Source organism: Heterodontus francisci, chromosome 12 (assembly GCF_036365525.1).
Source record: "Heterodontus francisci isolate sHetFra1 chromosome 12, sHetFra1.hap1, whole genome shotgun sequence".
Taxonomy (NCBI): Eukaryota; Metazoa; Chordata; class Chondrichthyes; order Heterodontiformes; family Heterodontidae; genus Heterodontus; species Heterodontus francisci.
The window spans coordinates 90,523,450-90,538,850 of NC_090382.1; the positions used below are offsets into that span (position 1 = coordinate 90,523,450).

At 42.7% G+C, this 15,401-nt stretch overlaps 1 protein-coding gene across 3 annotated transcripts in view; it reads right to left on the reverse strand.

The window, feature by feature from the left end:
- Positions 1-15,401, reverse strand: part of LOC137375986 (septin-8-A-like) — an 84,316-nt gene that overhangs the window by 23,263 nt on the left and 45,652 nt on the right. For 2 of the 3 annotated variants that reach the window (XM_068043832.1, XM_068043834.1), the window contains exons 2-3: positions 2,839-2,953; positions 887-1,082 (exon numbers count right to left, since the gene is read on the reverse strand). In XM_068043832.1, coding sequence (XP_067899933.1) covers positions 887-1,082; positions 2,839-2,953 — 311 coding nt within the window. Of the gene's footprint in view, positions 1-886; positions 1,083-2,838; positions 2,954-15,401 lie in introns of those variants that run through there. The other variant, XM_068043833.1, reaches the window with a different exon arrangement.

A 15,401-nucleotide genomic window follows, 5' to 3' on the forward strand; every position in this document is an offset into this window, starting at 1 on the left:
TGACCTTTTGGTCAGCTATGTGGCCTGGTCCAATCTCGACCTCCTTTGTTATCTCTTGCCCCACCCCCGCCTCACTTGCTTATAACCTGTGACATTTTTAATATTTGTCAGTTCCGAAGAAGGGTCACTGACCCGAAACGTTAACTCTGCTTCTCTTTCCACAGATGCTGCCAGACCTGCTGAGTGGTTCCAGCATTTCTTGTTTTTACTTATGGTAGATACAGAGATTGTTTCTGCTGGTTGAAGAATCTAAAACATGGGGGCACAGTCTCAGGATGAGGGGCTGATCATTTAGGACTGAGATGAGGAGAAATTACTTCACTCAAAGGGTTGTGAATCTTTGCAATTCTCTACCCCAGAGATTTGTGGATGCTCCATCGTTAAATATAAGGCTGGGATAGACAGGTTTTTGGTCTCTCAGGGAATCAAGGGATGTGGCAAGTGGGCGGGAAAGCGGAGTTGAAGCCTAAGATCAAGATTTAGATGAGCACTTGAAACGCCATAACATACAAGGCTACGGGCCAAGTGCTGGAAAATGGGATTAGAATAGATAGGTGCTTCATGGCCTGCACAGACATGATGGGCCGAAGGGCCTGTTTCTGTGCTTTATAACTCTATCAGTCATGATCGTACTGAATGGCAGAGCAGGCTCAATGGGCCATGTGGTCTACTCCTGCTCCTATTTCTTGTGTGAATACACAGCACCACTGACAAACACCTAGGAGCAAATTTCCTAGCCAATAATCCGACCAGAAGATCCCATGCATGTTTTGGAAAGGAGTTTCCCAAAATATTGTAAAAAGTCAGAACATGCAAGTTAACAAAGGAGAAAACAAAAATGAAATGTTTCTGATTAATTTTGTGCATGTTCATTTCAAGAACTTACCTTTCCTCTTTATTAATTTGGTCACCAAAACCCACTGTATTAACAACAGTTAGTTTAAGATCCACATTGGTTTCCTTCAAACTGTAACTTTGTGGCTTTAAATGAACACCTGGTTCATAGTGGGTAGCCTCATCACTTTCAAACATTGTGTTGAACAGGGTGTTCATTAACGTTGATTTACCAATACCAGTTTCTCCTAAGAAAGCAAGAGAAATCAGTTAGACATTTGAAAATAATAACAGTGGGTGTGGTAGCACAATGGCCATGTTACTGGGCTAGTAATCTACAGGTCCGGACTAATAAACTGGAAGCATGAGTTCAAATCCCACCATGGCAGCTGGGAATTTAAATTCAGTTAATTAAACAAATCTGGAGTGAAAATAAACAATCTACCTAATGATGACAATGAAACTACCGGATTGTTATAAAAACCCATTTGGTTCACTAATGTCCTTTAGGAAATGTCCTTACACAGTCTAGCCTATGACCCCAGACTCCAATGTGGTTGATTCTTAACTGCCCTCTGAAATGGCCAAGGAAGCCATTCAGTTCTACCAAACTGCTTCAGAGAAATATTATAATACGACAGAGCTTCAAGAACTTGATGCGTGGTGAGGAGGGGTGAGGAACAGAAGAGAGGAATACTGCAGACAAAAATCACATTTAATCACTCTGTGATGCAACACACTGAACAACAGAGGACCACTTTGTTATTCACATTTTATACTAGTGACCAATGCCATATAAGTCAAAAAACAAACTTAATTCTCTGTTTACACTTTTCTCTCAAGCAACTATTTTTAGCCAGGACAGATGCTATAGATAATGCAAATATGTGCTCAATGGATAAATTTATCACATGGTGTGGTACTAAACTATAAAGATTTGGAAGGTCACAGGTGTGATCTTTGGTCTTTAGATTGCTAATAGATGGAATAAAGGTGGGGGCATATTGATCTGAATTTCCCAGGGTTTGTGGAGGGGCCGGGGATGGAAAATTTGCCTTGAATCCCTAGCAGCTATTGTTCAAAAGTGTACATATGCAAAAATTGGATTGGCTGATAGTGGCTAATTGTTGAAAGCACTAACAAATATTTTAGAACACGTGAAAACTTGCCATTGGAATGAAATTCCCAGGTATCCATGGAACCATGAGTTACTATTTTTAGAAGAGAGGAAATAGAGATGGAGAGGAGTGAGCCAATTTTGAAAAGGGTGGAAAGTGTAACTGAAATTTAAAACTTTACATTAATTTAAAATTTCTAATGTAATTCATAATGCTCTTGGATCAGATTACATTAAATCTGTAAAAACCAGAAAAGCAAGCCAAATTTCAACATCAATTCAAATCAAAGACACCCAGCACAATTTAAATCTTTGCAGATAAACACTGTGCTGTTAGGGGTAATTCACAATAGTAAAACGTTGAACAGGCCACACACTCATTTAAATGCACAGAGCTATGCTACAGGATAATACAGCACAATGCCAGCATTTTATTCTGTTCTCAATGGCATCCACTGGTGCTCAGCTACAATTTCACACACACCAGCAGTCCTCTAGTACCTCACCCAAGTGGCCACATATAATTAGAGTGTGGCTGACTGTAAACTATTCAACATTTAAGGGCATCACAGGTCATTTACTGTTGGCACTTTCACTATGAGTCATTACAGAATGATAAGGAGGGACCCAAGCTGATTTTTCCCTGTACTTGACTAGTGTTCCTAGGTCAAATGTAGTACCATCCATTGCTACTTAGCCGGCATCAGTTCAAACCAGGGCAATCTCCCAAGGTGCATTAACCCACTGAATGATCTGAAGTGCCACAATTATATTTTTAAAATCAAAATAATTGAATCATTTCAACTAATTGACAGGCTTACACCCAGTCACTGTATACATGACAGCTTGTTCTAAGATGACAATTTTTATGCAATGGCAATACTTACCTACACAAAGAATGTTGAAACAGAAGCCTTGTGATACAGATTTGCCGACTAATTGATCGGGGAGACTGTCGAAACCCACATGACCACCAAGGCTAATATTACGCTTCTCCGGAGCCTAGTTGCAAAGAAAGGAACATGATATAGATTATGAAATAGAGCATGCACCTTTTGTTAGTGATATGCATGAATGCTAGACAAAGGGAGACTGTAACACACGATGCACCTACCCTGCCGGGCAATTTCAGTCACATACCGAACATAAACAGATGGAAGCAGTAGGCACTATCTTCTATGCTGATTAATTTCCCTCATAACTGAGGGTTGGATAATCACATCTGTGTTATTTTTTCTTTATATTTCTCCTCTTCGTGTAATGTCCTCTCCACCTCCCAGCACATTGCCTCTTGTAGTTGCACCCAACTGACACTGATTAGCAACCTCCCATTTGGGAAAGTCTGGGATGAAGACTAGCAATGGCTATAACTCAACTGCTGTCTTCTTCAACAAAAAAGTAATAAATGTTCCAGTTCTGTGACAGGTTAAGTTATCTGCCATGTTGCTGTCCGGCAGGCAGGACAGGGAAAGGATCTGCTTTGTTTCTGTCATTGCTGCTTTTCAGCCATATATAAAACATCTCCAGTGTGACCTGCATTCAGCTTTTTCCTTCTTTGCTCTAGAAAGGAAGCCACTTGCCAGATTTGCTTTTCCTCCTCCCACCCCTTCCCTACCAGTGGTAACAATGAAATGGAAATTCAGTGAGCAGAAAAGTAGCAGACTCTACAATTTGGGATGACACCTCTGTACATCTCCCAAAATGTAATTAAAATTTATTAATTTCGATTTTTAAATTCAGACATGAATTTCTTAGCACATGCTAAATTAATCTAAATCATTAGGCAGCTGGACTGATGCTAGTCAGTGCCTAACAGTAAGATTGTGGTAGGTCGGAGAGTTTCCATTACATAATTCATCCAAATTCCACAGAAAAATTAATTGCTCATCAAGGCGGTGTTGGAGGGTGTGGGGAGGGGGGGAGAAGCGGACAAACAAGTGATGAGCAATTAAACACAATGGTATATTACAATGATAACATATCATGATATTAACCACTGAATTGTCACAGATCCATCACCTTTAGAATGTAACAGTAATGATAAAGGCTTAAGTTGTGAAGAACATGGTAGATTAACCCCAGAAGCAAAAATTTACTCGAAGCAATCTTGTATATAAATCACACATCCATATTTACTTTTACATTATTTAAATAAAGAGGGTGACTTATAATCCATCACAACATTGTTTTAATAAAAGCTTTGATGCATAAGATGCGTCTCAATTCATTCCATCTTCGCTGCCTTCGGAGAATACTTGGCATCAGGTGGCAGGACTATATCTCCAACACAGAAGTCCTTGAAGCGGCCAACATCCCCAGCTTATACACACTACTGAGTCAGCGGCGCTTGAGATGGCTTGGCCATGTGAGCCGCATGGAAGATGGCAGGATCCCCAAAGACACATTGTACAGCGAGCTCGCCACTGGTATCAGACCCACCGGCCGTCCATGTCTCCGTTATAAAGACGTCTGCAAACGCGACATGAAATCGTGTGACATTGATCACAAGTCGTGGGAGTCAGTTGCCAGCATTCGCCAGAGCTGGCGGGCAGCCATAAAGACAGGGCTAAATTGTGGCGAGTCGAAGAGACTTAGTAGTTGGCAGGAAAAAAGACAGAGGCGCAAGGGGAGAGCCAACTGTGCAACAGCCCCAACAAACAAATTTCTCTGCAGCACCTGTGGAAGAGCCTGTTACTCCAGAATTGGCCTTTATAGCCACTCCAGGCGCTGCTTCACAAACCACTGACCACCTCCAGGCGCGTATCCATTGTCTCTCGAGATAAGGAGGCCCAAAAGAAAGAAAAAAGAAAAAAAAAGATGCATAACCAGTGAGATTTACATTATAAATTTTACATGCTGTCACCCAACTCCCTTAAGGTAATGTTTCAATGAAAGCTTCACCTAAACCTAACATTTGCTTTATTTTTAGTTGTTAACGATATCTTCTTGACCAACTGGCCAACCTAATTACCTAGATACATCCCATCCCTTGCAAAAACAGCAGCAAAGCAGTAAATATTGAAATCCTATTATATCAGTTACAGTGCTTTTCAATACAACACCGCAGGCCTTTGCAGATCAGTGTGCCAGTTAATGCTGAAAACAGGTCAATTGCTTGAATTTGTAGGTAATTTAAAAGGTTCAATAAGATTATTTGAATTAAAGAATTGATAACATCCCTGGAGAAGCATTAGTTTGAGTTGTGAACTTCCAGTGAAAATTAGCATGCATTTAACCAATCTTATATTAAATGTGAAATACATGTGGGCAACCCACCAGGAATCAAGTGATATTGCAGTTAACATTAGATATTGCTAGCTCTTTCTGCATACTACAGGAATATACGGTATGGGATGCAAACAACACATTAATACATGTTTGTGGCCTGAAGTCAAGTGGGATTAATATGCTAACATCTGTTAAATGCAGTCATAGGTGTCATGTTTACTGGACAGCAGCCTGGACAATGTAATCCGTGGCATCTGGAAATTACAAAAACAGTTAAGATAACCATCCTGAAAAGCTTCTGGGTTTGATTAACAGCTGTATCCAGGGTGCTGACATGGTTAGGTCTGAGAGAGGAGGGGGGCTGATAATATTTTTCTGGTCCCTTTGACAAACAGCTTTGTGGCTAGAAGCCTGCTAATTGTGGATTTATTGCAGCCGAGTGCAGGAAGCCAAATAATTCTGTTTGAAGCCAGCAGAGGTAATGGGCTTTGCAAACACTCCAAGGTAGCATTTCATAACATAAGAAGTGAGTGACTTGAGTTTCAAGGATCAATTTTAGGTATGAATTAGTATAGCAGAGCCTTAGTCGTTTAACAGTGAAGAATACTAATGTTTGTATCTACTATGACTATTCTGCTTGTACTAAATACTGGGAATTGATCAATTTAACATTATGTAAATTGGTTCTTTGGTTTATAGCCTGAACCTCAGTCTAATTGAGTGCATATTCCTCAACATTCCTAAAATTAGAAGATTATACAGTGGCATGTGAACCTTGAATACAGTTGTGGGTACTAGGTTTGACCCCAGTTCTTGCCATGTTTACCTAGATATTGCTCAGGTAATGGCACACTCCGAATCGCAAGGAGTATTACATCAGCTTACAGGAATGAACAGTGATAGTGTTTATGATTACAATCTACAGTCTCCAGCTTAAATGATTTACAAAGCATTGCAAATCATTCATTTCTGACTGACTTGGGCAGATTTATGTTTAAAGTTTTAAGATATTACAGATCACGCTCAAGGTGAAAAGCTAAAGGAATATGGTTATCAAGCAGGTTCACTTTTATGAAGGTGTATGTGTAGACCCAATGCTCACTGCACAAAAATCAACTCCACTTTGTATGGAGAGAGGAAGGTAGTAGGGAGTGGAGAGCATTGGCAGGTGAGAACCTGAAAGAGGCCAAGATTCAACTGTAAGTAGCAGAAACCGAAATGGAGAATTGGTAGACTGAAATCTGATCAACAATGGCAGTATCGGAAGACCCAACATCCTCTGTCCATGGATCCACAACATAATCTTGAAGACTTAAGTACACAGAAGGAACAGTAACACTCTTCCCATTCGGGTAGGTGTCATCAGCAAACCAACTGCCTTCAAAATTGAATATTGTTGTCCTAGGCATGGGAATAATTGCTGTAACAGAGCCTCGTGTGTAATCTAAACAATGGGTGCTTCAACATTTAATGACTGAAACATTACAAAGACTTCAATTACATAGCCTGGTACAAAAAGACCCAGAAAAACAGCTCTCTCCAGCTAATCATAATAAATGGAACAAAGTAGAACAGTTCTAATGGAAGGAAAGTCACTCAGTTCAAGTCTCAAACCTAAACATTTGCAGAACTGGCCATATTTTGCAAATTAAGGTTGAAAAACATGGAAGCCATGGACCAAGACAACCTGGTCACCATACAGTAGTGGTTCTGCCTAAAATAATGTTTGCTCTGCTGATGCATATCCTTTAACAGCTCACCCTTGCTTATAGGTCCAGCAGACTCAAGCAACTGAATGTGTTCATGAAAGTTTGATTGAAGGGTTTAAACATGCATCTCCAGAAACATAAAATATTTGCAGCACAGAAGGCCATTTGGCCCACGGTCTTCATGCCAGCTGAAAAAGAGTTATCCAGCCTAATCTCACTTTCCAGCTCTTGATCCATAGTCCTGTACCTTCAAATGCATATCCGAGCATTTTTAAAATGTGAAGAGGGTTTCTGCCTCTACCACCCTTTTAGGCAGTGAGATCCAGATCCCAAACACACTCAGGTGAAAAAATTCTTAACTTCCCTCCAATTCTTCTGCCCATTACTTTAAATCCATCTGCCCTGGGGTAATGACCTCTCTGTTAAGGGACCTCTCAAGGGCAATGGATTTTTAAAACCTGCTACCAGATTAAGCTGTTCCAGGATGCAGGCATTAACAACCAAATGCAGAGTATACCCAACAGATACCTAGCCCAGGTTTAAGATATGGAGTCAATGCAAGAGGAAGAAACACGTGCTATACTTAGAAATAAATCTCCAAGCACTTTGTTGTGTTACATATAGGGAGTTGATTATGTCTTTAGTTTGACAAACTTACTGTAAAGGAGGATAAATTGTTGTCCAATTTAAAATAACATCTCTTTCCAAACAGGATTTCAAAGTATACCAAATCATACACAATCATATTCAGCATAATTTCTTCAACAACTAAAGCGGTTTACCATTTCAATATTGAAGTCTCAGAACAGGGCTGAATATGGCGATGGGCTGAATATGGCGATGGGCTGGGAGGTGGCAGGAGTCGGAATATTGCGATGAAAGGCATTGGGACAGAAGCCTGACATCTTTATGTTACCAGATATTCCAAAGGGTGGTCAGCATGGCAGGAGGACCCCGTGCTCAAATACAGCAGGAAAGTAATTAAGCCTGTTAAACAGGCAATTAACTGCTATTTTACCATGGTTTCAAATTTTCCAAAGCATGGGAACCAAGGGGCTTCAAAGCCTCGCCAGGTATAACGAAGGGAGAGTTACAGGGAAGTCAATGCTGATTCCAGATGGCTAGCACAGCTTGGAAGGCAGAGCAACAGTGTAGGCACTGGTAGTCAACCAGGTTTGTTGACAACACAATCAATAGATGGTGCACTACTGGCACGTGTGCAAACATAGCATCGTTGAAACGTCACTGTCAGCGACGTCTCAGGCAGGTGCCTATCATAAAGATGGCTCTGCTCAATTTTACATAAAACAGTGAATAAGCACAAAGCGCCTCCCCCTTCAATGGCCACTTCTCTTACCCACTCCCTCCTGTGATCGCTGCTTTTCTTCCTGACTCCCTTCTGTCTGACTACTCTCCGCTCCCTCCCACGGGCTACTGACCTCCTCCGTGATCTCCGTCCAGGCTTGCATGGTCTGGCGGGCCAGTCTCATCCTCCCGTCCCAGGGGAAGAGAACTTTCCTCCTTGCTCAAGCAGCCTGGAGGAGAACCTGCAGGGAGGTATCACTGAACCGTGGGGCCACCTGGCATCTTCTGCCATTCTTTCACAAGTCTTCCTCCTCAGGACTTCAGTTGGTGCAGTCTTAGTGGCGAGGAACGATTTAAGAGTGCTGGCAGCCCTTTAAATATGGCACCTGCACTTCCAGTGGCCTGACCCCTTTTGCCACCCAACAGTTAATTAGTTGACTGCCACAGAATTCCATACCACAGCAGACCCCCCTTCATGAGTGGCAGCAGGACCTCGGGCCCTGCCACAAAATTCAGCCCCAAGTATGGTCATCATTTTAATCCTACAGCAGGATGTTGCAAATTGGATACATACAAGTGTAGTAGAGAGAGTTTAACAATGTACAGTCAGACCACAGTCCTGAAATCAGCACTGCTCCTTTCAACTGAGCCTAGCACATTTGGTAACAGGAACTCGTCAAAAGGAGTGTGACTAGCTTGACAGAATACTGAATTCATTCATGGTCACTGCTCTGTACACCCACACTAACAGGAAGCTTCTTTTGAGCACAACTAGCACAAATCAAAAAATTATGCATCACATCTAATGTTAAAATATCTCAAGTTACTTACAAGGCAATAATTTATGGAGATAACATTTCAATTTTACATGGGAAGGTGTAGTTCAACGGCAAACTAATGGCTTTTGTCAGTTATCTGTCCTAGGACCATGTTAAGATCATTCTGGAATATCTTTTGAAGAAATAATTTTCTTCCTGGATAAAACAACTGTGTTAAAATTATTTAAACTGATAACAGGCATCTGTTCGTATTGTGCTTGAAGCCTTAAACCAAAAGTCAAATTATTCTGGCTCAAATAAGCCTCATTTGATTTGCATTAGCCTCAAGGAAATACTGCTTTGCAAAAAAACAAATTGCTAACCGCAACATCCGAGGAACTATATGCAGACAATATGTTAGAGCTTTCAAATGAGAACAGTTTAATTTCGTACCAAGGCTGCGCTGAGAATAAATGGGGTGTCTGTTTCTGTCTGTGTGTCTGTCTGAAAGAACCCACCCTCCCACTTGATTATTATTAGTGGTGCTGTGGTCACAATCAGTTGACCGATGCATAAATGAATTGAAACTCTGAGAAAGCTTCGAACACAAAATTATGCATTTCCATTATGACTGTGAATAGCAGTATTTGGAAGGTGAGATATCCAAGCACAAATTGATTAGATCGCAGTTCCTCCTGTTCTAAACATGCAACTTTCCCCTCTTCTCCATCACCCTTTCTATTTTCTTCACCCTCCTGGTTATGTCCCAGGCATGCCAACACATCTTTCCTCCTGCCAATCGTGTAAAGTGGTAACATGCTCTCTCAGACCTCTACCAAATCTACTCCATAATCAGACACTTGGTTAGGATCTGATATTTGCATCCTTGTGCAGTGCATTCTTACACCCACTTAATGCAAACTCTCCTTCCCCCTCCCCAATTAGCCCAAGCTACTGCAAGGTTTGAAATCACATACATGAACTTGTGTATTACAACTCCATGATAGCACACAATTATTTGCCACCAGGCACCAAATAAGCATTTGATCTTGAAGCTTTTTGTAAACTACCAGTTATTGAACAGGAGATTCTAACACTCAATTATACTTAATTCAATAAAATAAAAGATTATTTAACAGTTAACTTTAGTGTTGGGTAGGTAAGGAGAAGGAGTGATGTGAACTTGCATTGAAATAATTCCTAAGCTACAATTATACACCATAAAATGCCCCAATCCTCCGTGTCCCAGTAACTGCAGTAAAGTGTTCTCCTATGTCAGAGGAGTGGACACTATGGTGTGAAGGGAATTTATTGTAGCATGTGGACTTATATAGTTGGCAGCAATAAAGCTGGTCGTAGTTGGTAGTTTCAAATAAAAATAGCACACAAGACCAGGGAGAGAGCTGAATGCATAGTCAGTTGCCTTGGGTAATCATCTTCACCTTCAGGACAAGAGTAGCAATGCTAAAGCCCAAATTGCCAGTCTGACTTTTCAGTCAGGATTTGCTTTATAGATGACCTAGAAAAGAGGAAAAAAGAAAATCCTGTATCCTTTGAACAATGGTGGCCATTACTCTGCACAGTATTTGTAAAGCGTACTTTATGCACCATTGTTCTCCCTTCGTCAGATACAGGAGAAATGCCGTGAACAACAGATGCCCCTCTACATTGCTTTCATTGATCTCACCAAAGCCTTTGACCTCGTCAGCAGACGTGGTCTCTTCAGACTACTAGAAAAGATCGGATGTCCACCAAAGCTACTAAGTATCATCACCTCATTCCATGACAATATGAAAGGCACAATTCAACATGGTGGCTCCTCATCAGAGCCCTTTCCTATCCTGAGTGGTGTGAAACAGGGCTGTGTTCTCGCACCCACACTTTTTGGGATTTTCTTCTCCCTGCTGCTTTCACATGCGTTCAAATCCTCTGAAGAAGGAATTTTCCTCCACACAAGATCAGGGGGCAGGTTGTTCAACCTTGCCCGTCTAAGAGCGAAGTCCAAAGTACGGAAAGTCCTCATCAGAGAACTCCTCTTTGCTGACGATGCTGCTTTAACATCTCACACTGAAGAATGCCTGCAGAGTCTCATCGACAGGTTTGCGTCTGCCTGCAATGAATTTGGCCTAACCATCAGCCTCAAGAAAACGAACATCATGGGGCAGGATGTCAGAAATGCTCCATCCATCAATATTGGCGACCACGCTCTGGAAGTGGTTCAAGAGTTCACCTACCTAGGCTCAACTATCACCAGTAACCTGTCTCTAGATGCAGAAATCAACAAGCGCATGGGTAAGGCTTCCACTGCTATGTTCAGACTGGCCAAGAGAGTGTGGGAAAATGGCGCACTGACACGGAACACAAAAGTCCGAGTGTATCAGGCCTGTGTCCTCAGTACCTTGCTCTACGGCAGCGAGGCCTGGACAACGTATGCCAGCCAAGAGCGACGTCTCAATTCATTCCATCTTCGCTGCCTTCGGAGAATACTTGGCATCAGGTGGCAGGACTATATCTCCAACACAGAAGTCCTTGAAGCGGCCAACATCCCCAGCTTATACACACTACTGAGTCAGCGGCGCTTGAGATGGCTTGGCCATGTGAGCCGCATGGAAGATGGCAGGATCCCCAAAGACACATTGTACAGCGAGCTCGCCACTGGTATCAGACCCACCGGCCGTCCATGTCTCCGTTATAAAGACGTCTGCAAACGCGACATGAAATCGTGTGACATTGATCACAAGTCGTGGGAGTCAGTTGCCAGCATTCGCCAGAGCTGGCGGGCAGCCATAAAGACAGGGCTAAATTGTGGCGAGTCGAAGAGACTTAGTAGTTGGCAGGAAAAAAGACAGAGGCGCAAGGGGAGAGCCAACTGTGCAACAGCCCCAACAAACAAATTTCTCTGCAGCACCTGTGGAAGAGCCTGTCACTCCAGAATTGGCCTTTATAGCCACTCCAGGCGCTGCTTCACAAACCACTGACCACCTCCAGGCGCGTATCCATTGTCTCTCGAGATAAGGAGGCCCAAAAGAAAGAAAGTAACTTCATTTATCGCAGCATTGGTAGCATCAGTTAGCCCTTGGAAAGCCACCACAGAAAGAATTCAAGACAGTGACTCTCCCAGACAGAATGACAAGGATTCACTGGTGTCTTTTTATTGAAAAAAGACATTGGGCTGAATTTTACCGAGGGTCACGGCACGGGGGCAGGTAAAATGTTGCGGGGAGAGGTCCGCCTCAACCTGAGGTGTTGAGAAGGGCCCACTGCATATTACCAGCAGCGGGGGGACATCGGTGCGGCACCCCCACCGCCTGGCAGCAGGCCCTTCATCTGCATATTTAAAATGAACATAAATGAGATGCTAATAAGCTTATCTGCAGGTGGCGGACGTCCCACGCTGATGTTACAGCCTCCGTTAGGCCTTCACGCACCTTTGGAACTCCGCGCCGAGTTCTGAGGCAAGAACCTGATAGGGAGGAATAAAATTTTCAGGACGGGAGGGGTGGAGGAGCAGGGAAAACATTTATTATTGGCTGTGGGGATGGTGAGAATGCGTTGAGGGTTAAAGGGAACAAATGTCGGGGGGCAAGTTCGTGATATTAATTACATTTTATCATGGTGGTAGAGGGCAATTAATGTATGATTTACCCATTGGGGGGTTGGAGATGGGATTTAGAGCTGAAGTAAAATTTTATTTTTATATACTGGAGACCGGGATCTTTAAATATGAAAATGTTACTGAAGGGCTTGAAGGCCTTTAAAGACGGCGGTGGCGCCGGATGCTGTTGCCGGGGATGTGGAGGCCAACCCTGCACGTCATTGGGCGTGGAAGTTAAATGAGCCCCCGCGCAAAATATCGTGGGGGTGGAGCGGCGGCCTTTCCCTGTAGGAAGGCCGCCGAGGAACAGCCAACTGGCAGCATTTTGCTGTATTCTACCCAGTTAGCCATGGCGCTTAACTCATCCCAATAATCTACCCCAACAGAATGCCTGCTGAACCCTGAAAATCATATAAATAAAGTTAGTGTTGCTTTTATGCTGCAGTTTCAGAGGATACGTCTACCATGTTGGCCTATAATCCTAAGCATTATAATATCAAGGGAGACTTGTACACTTAGCTGGTGCCCTCGTTATCTTGCTTCATGTTATTTTAACTGATGGATGGAGTCAAACATTTTATGTACCACTCCCCCTGCTGTGACATCAAGAATGAGGAAGGCTACCCACAGCTAACAACTGCAGTTTATGTTGTCGCTGGATCAGATATTTATAATTACACCACAAAGAGCACCAAGCTAAAATTCCTGCTTCCCACCTGTCTGTCCTGAAGACACGCACAGTGGCGCAGTGGTTAGCACCGCAGCCTCACAGCTCCAGCGACCCGGGTTCAATTCCGGGTACTGCCTGTGTGGAGTTTGTAAGTTCTCCCTGTGTCTGCGTGGGTTTCCTCCGGGTGCTCCGGTTTCCTCCCACATGCCAAAGACTTGCAGGTTGATAGGTAAATTGGCCATTAGAAATTGCCCTTAGTATAGGTAGGTGGTAGGGAAATATATAGAGGGATAGGTGGGGATGTGATAGGAATATGGGATTAGTGTAGGATTAGTGTAAAACGGGTGGTTGATGGTCGGCACAGACTCGGTGGGCCGAAGGGCCTGTTTCAGTGCTGTATCTCTAAACTAAACGTACCATTTAGGATACAGGTAGCCATACTTCTGGAACATTTGGAATTAAATCCGAGGTACATCAGCAGACTACATATCACCTCAATAGTAAATTACTTGTGAGCATACCAAACTTCAAAATGACCTCCTGCTTACCAAGTTGAAAGGGGAAGCACATTTTTCCAATTTGTCAGTTAATCTTAATTAATTGTTAATTAGTTAGTGGCTCCTCAGTCCTCTCAGAGACACACGAAGTAGATTCTATTAATGAACCTATTTTCAGAATTGTTTTTTATTTTTTTTAACAGAGTTGCTCTTGCAGAGAGCTGGCATGGACACGATGGTCCGAATGGCGTCTTTCTGTGCTGTAACCATTCTATGAAAAATTTTCTTGACTTTTTTAGTTTTTAGAATCTCCAACAATATTTAAGATCAGAAGGAATGACATTCCACATTTGTAAAGGTTACTTTTCAGTGACAGAGAAATTAAGACTCATCACACCATTAAAAAATTACTCTGAAATGGACATGGCCTAGATTTTTCTGATACGTTTAATGTGCATAAATCAGGTAAGGACAGCAACTTCACTTTGCTAAATGGTGAGTCTCTCAGAGATACTGGCATAGTGCATCTTCTAGTGGACGACACCATCTCAGACAGCAACTTCTGGATTTCCATGTTTAACTACAGATGTGTAGGCGGCAGCAAGTTGCAATCTGATTTACACTTTAATAATGGCAAGTGCTGATTGCCTCACTATCTTTCCAGCAAAATCCAGCCTACAGAGTCATACCACATAGAAAGAGGCCATTCAGCCCAATGTGCTTGTGCTGGCTCTTTGAAAGAACTATCCAATTATTACCACTCACCTGCTCTTTCCACATGGCCTGACAAGTTTTCCTTTTGAAGTATATATCAAATTCCCTTTTGAAATCTACTACTGAATCTGCTCCACCACCCTTTCAGACAACGCATTCCAGATCATAAAAGCTCGCTGCCTAGAAAAATTCTCATCTCCCCACCTCCCCCAACCTGGCTTTTTTTCCCCCAAAGCTGTGTTCTCTCATTACTCAACATACTGCCAGTGAAAACAAATTTTCCCAATTCACTATCAAAATCCCTTATAATTTCGAGCACCTCTCTTAAAACTCCTCTTAACCTTCACTGCTCTAAGGAGAACATTCCCAGCTCCTCTAGTACCTCCTGCAATTATACAGGGCCTTGGTTAGGCCACACCTGGAATATTGCGTGCAGTTTTGGTCTCCTTATCTGAGGAAGGATGTTCTTGCTATAGAGGGAGAGCAGCGAAGGTTTGCCAGACTGATTCCTGGGATAGTGGGACTGACGTTTGAGGAGAGATTGAGTCGGTTAGGATTATATTCGCTGGACTTCAGAAGAGTGTGGGGGGGATCTCATAGAAACCTATAAAATTCGAACAGGACTTGACAGGGTAGATGCAGGAAGGATGTTCCCGATGGTGGGGGAGTCCAGAACCGGGGTCATAGTCTAAGGATACGGGGTAAACCTTTCAGGACTGAGATGAGGAGAAATTACTTCACCCAGAGTGGTGAGCCTGTGGAATTTGCTACCACAGAAAGCAGTCGATGCCAAAACATTGTATGCTTTCATGAAGGAGTTAGATATAGCTCCTGGGGCAAAAGGGATAAAAGGATATGGGGGAAAAGCAGGAACAGGTTACTGAGTTGGATGATCAGCCATGATCATAATCAATGGCGGAGCAGGTTCGCAGGGCCTACCCCTGCTCCTATTTTCTATAACTGGAGTACCATTA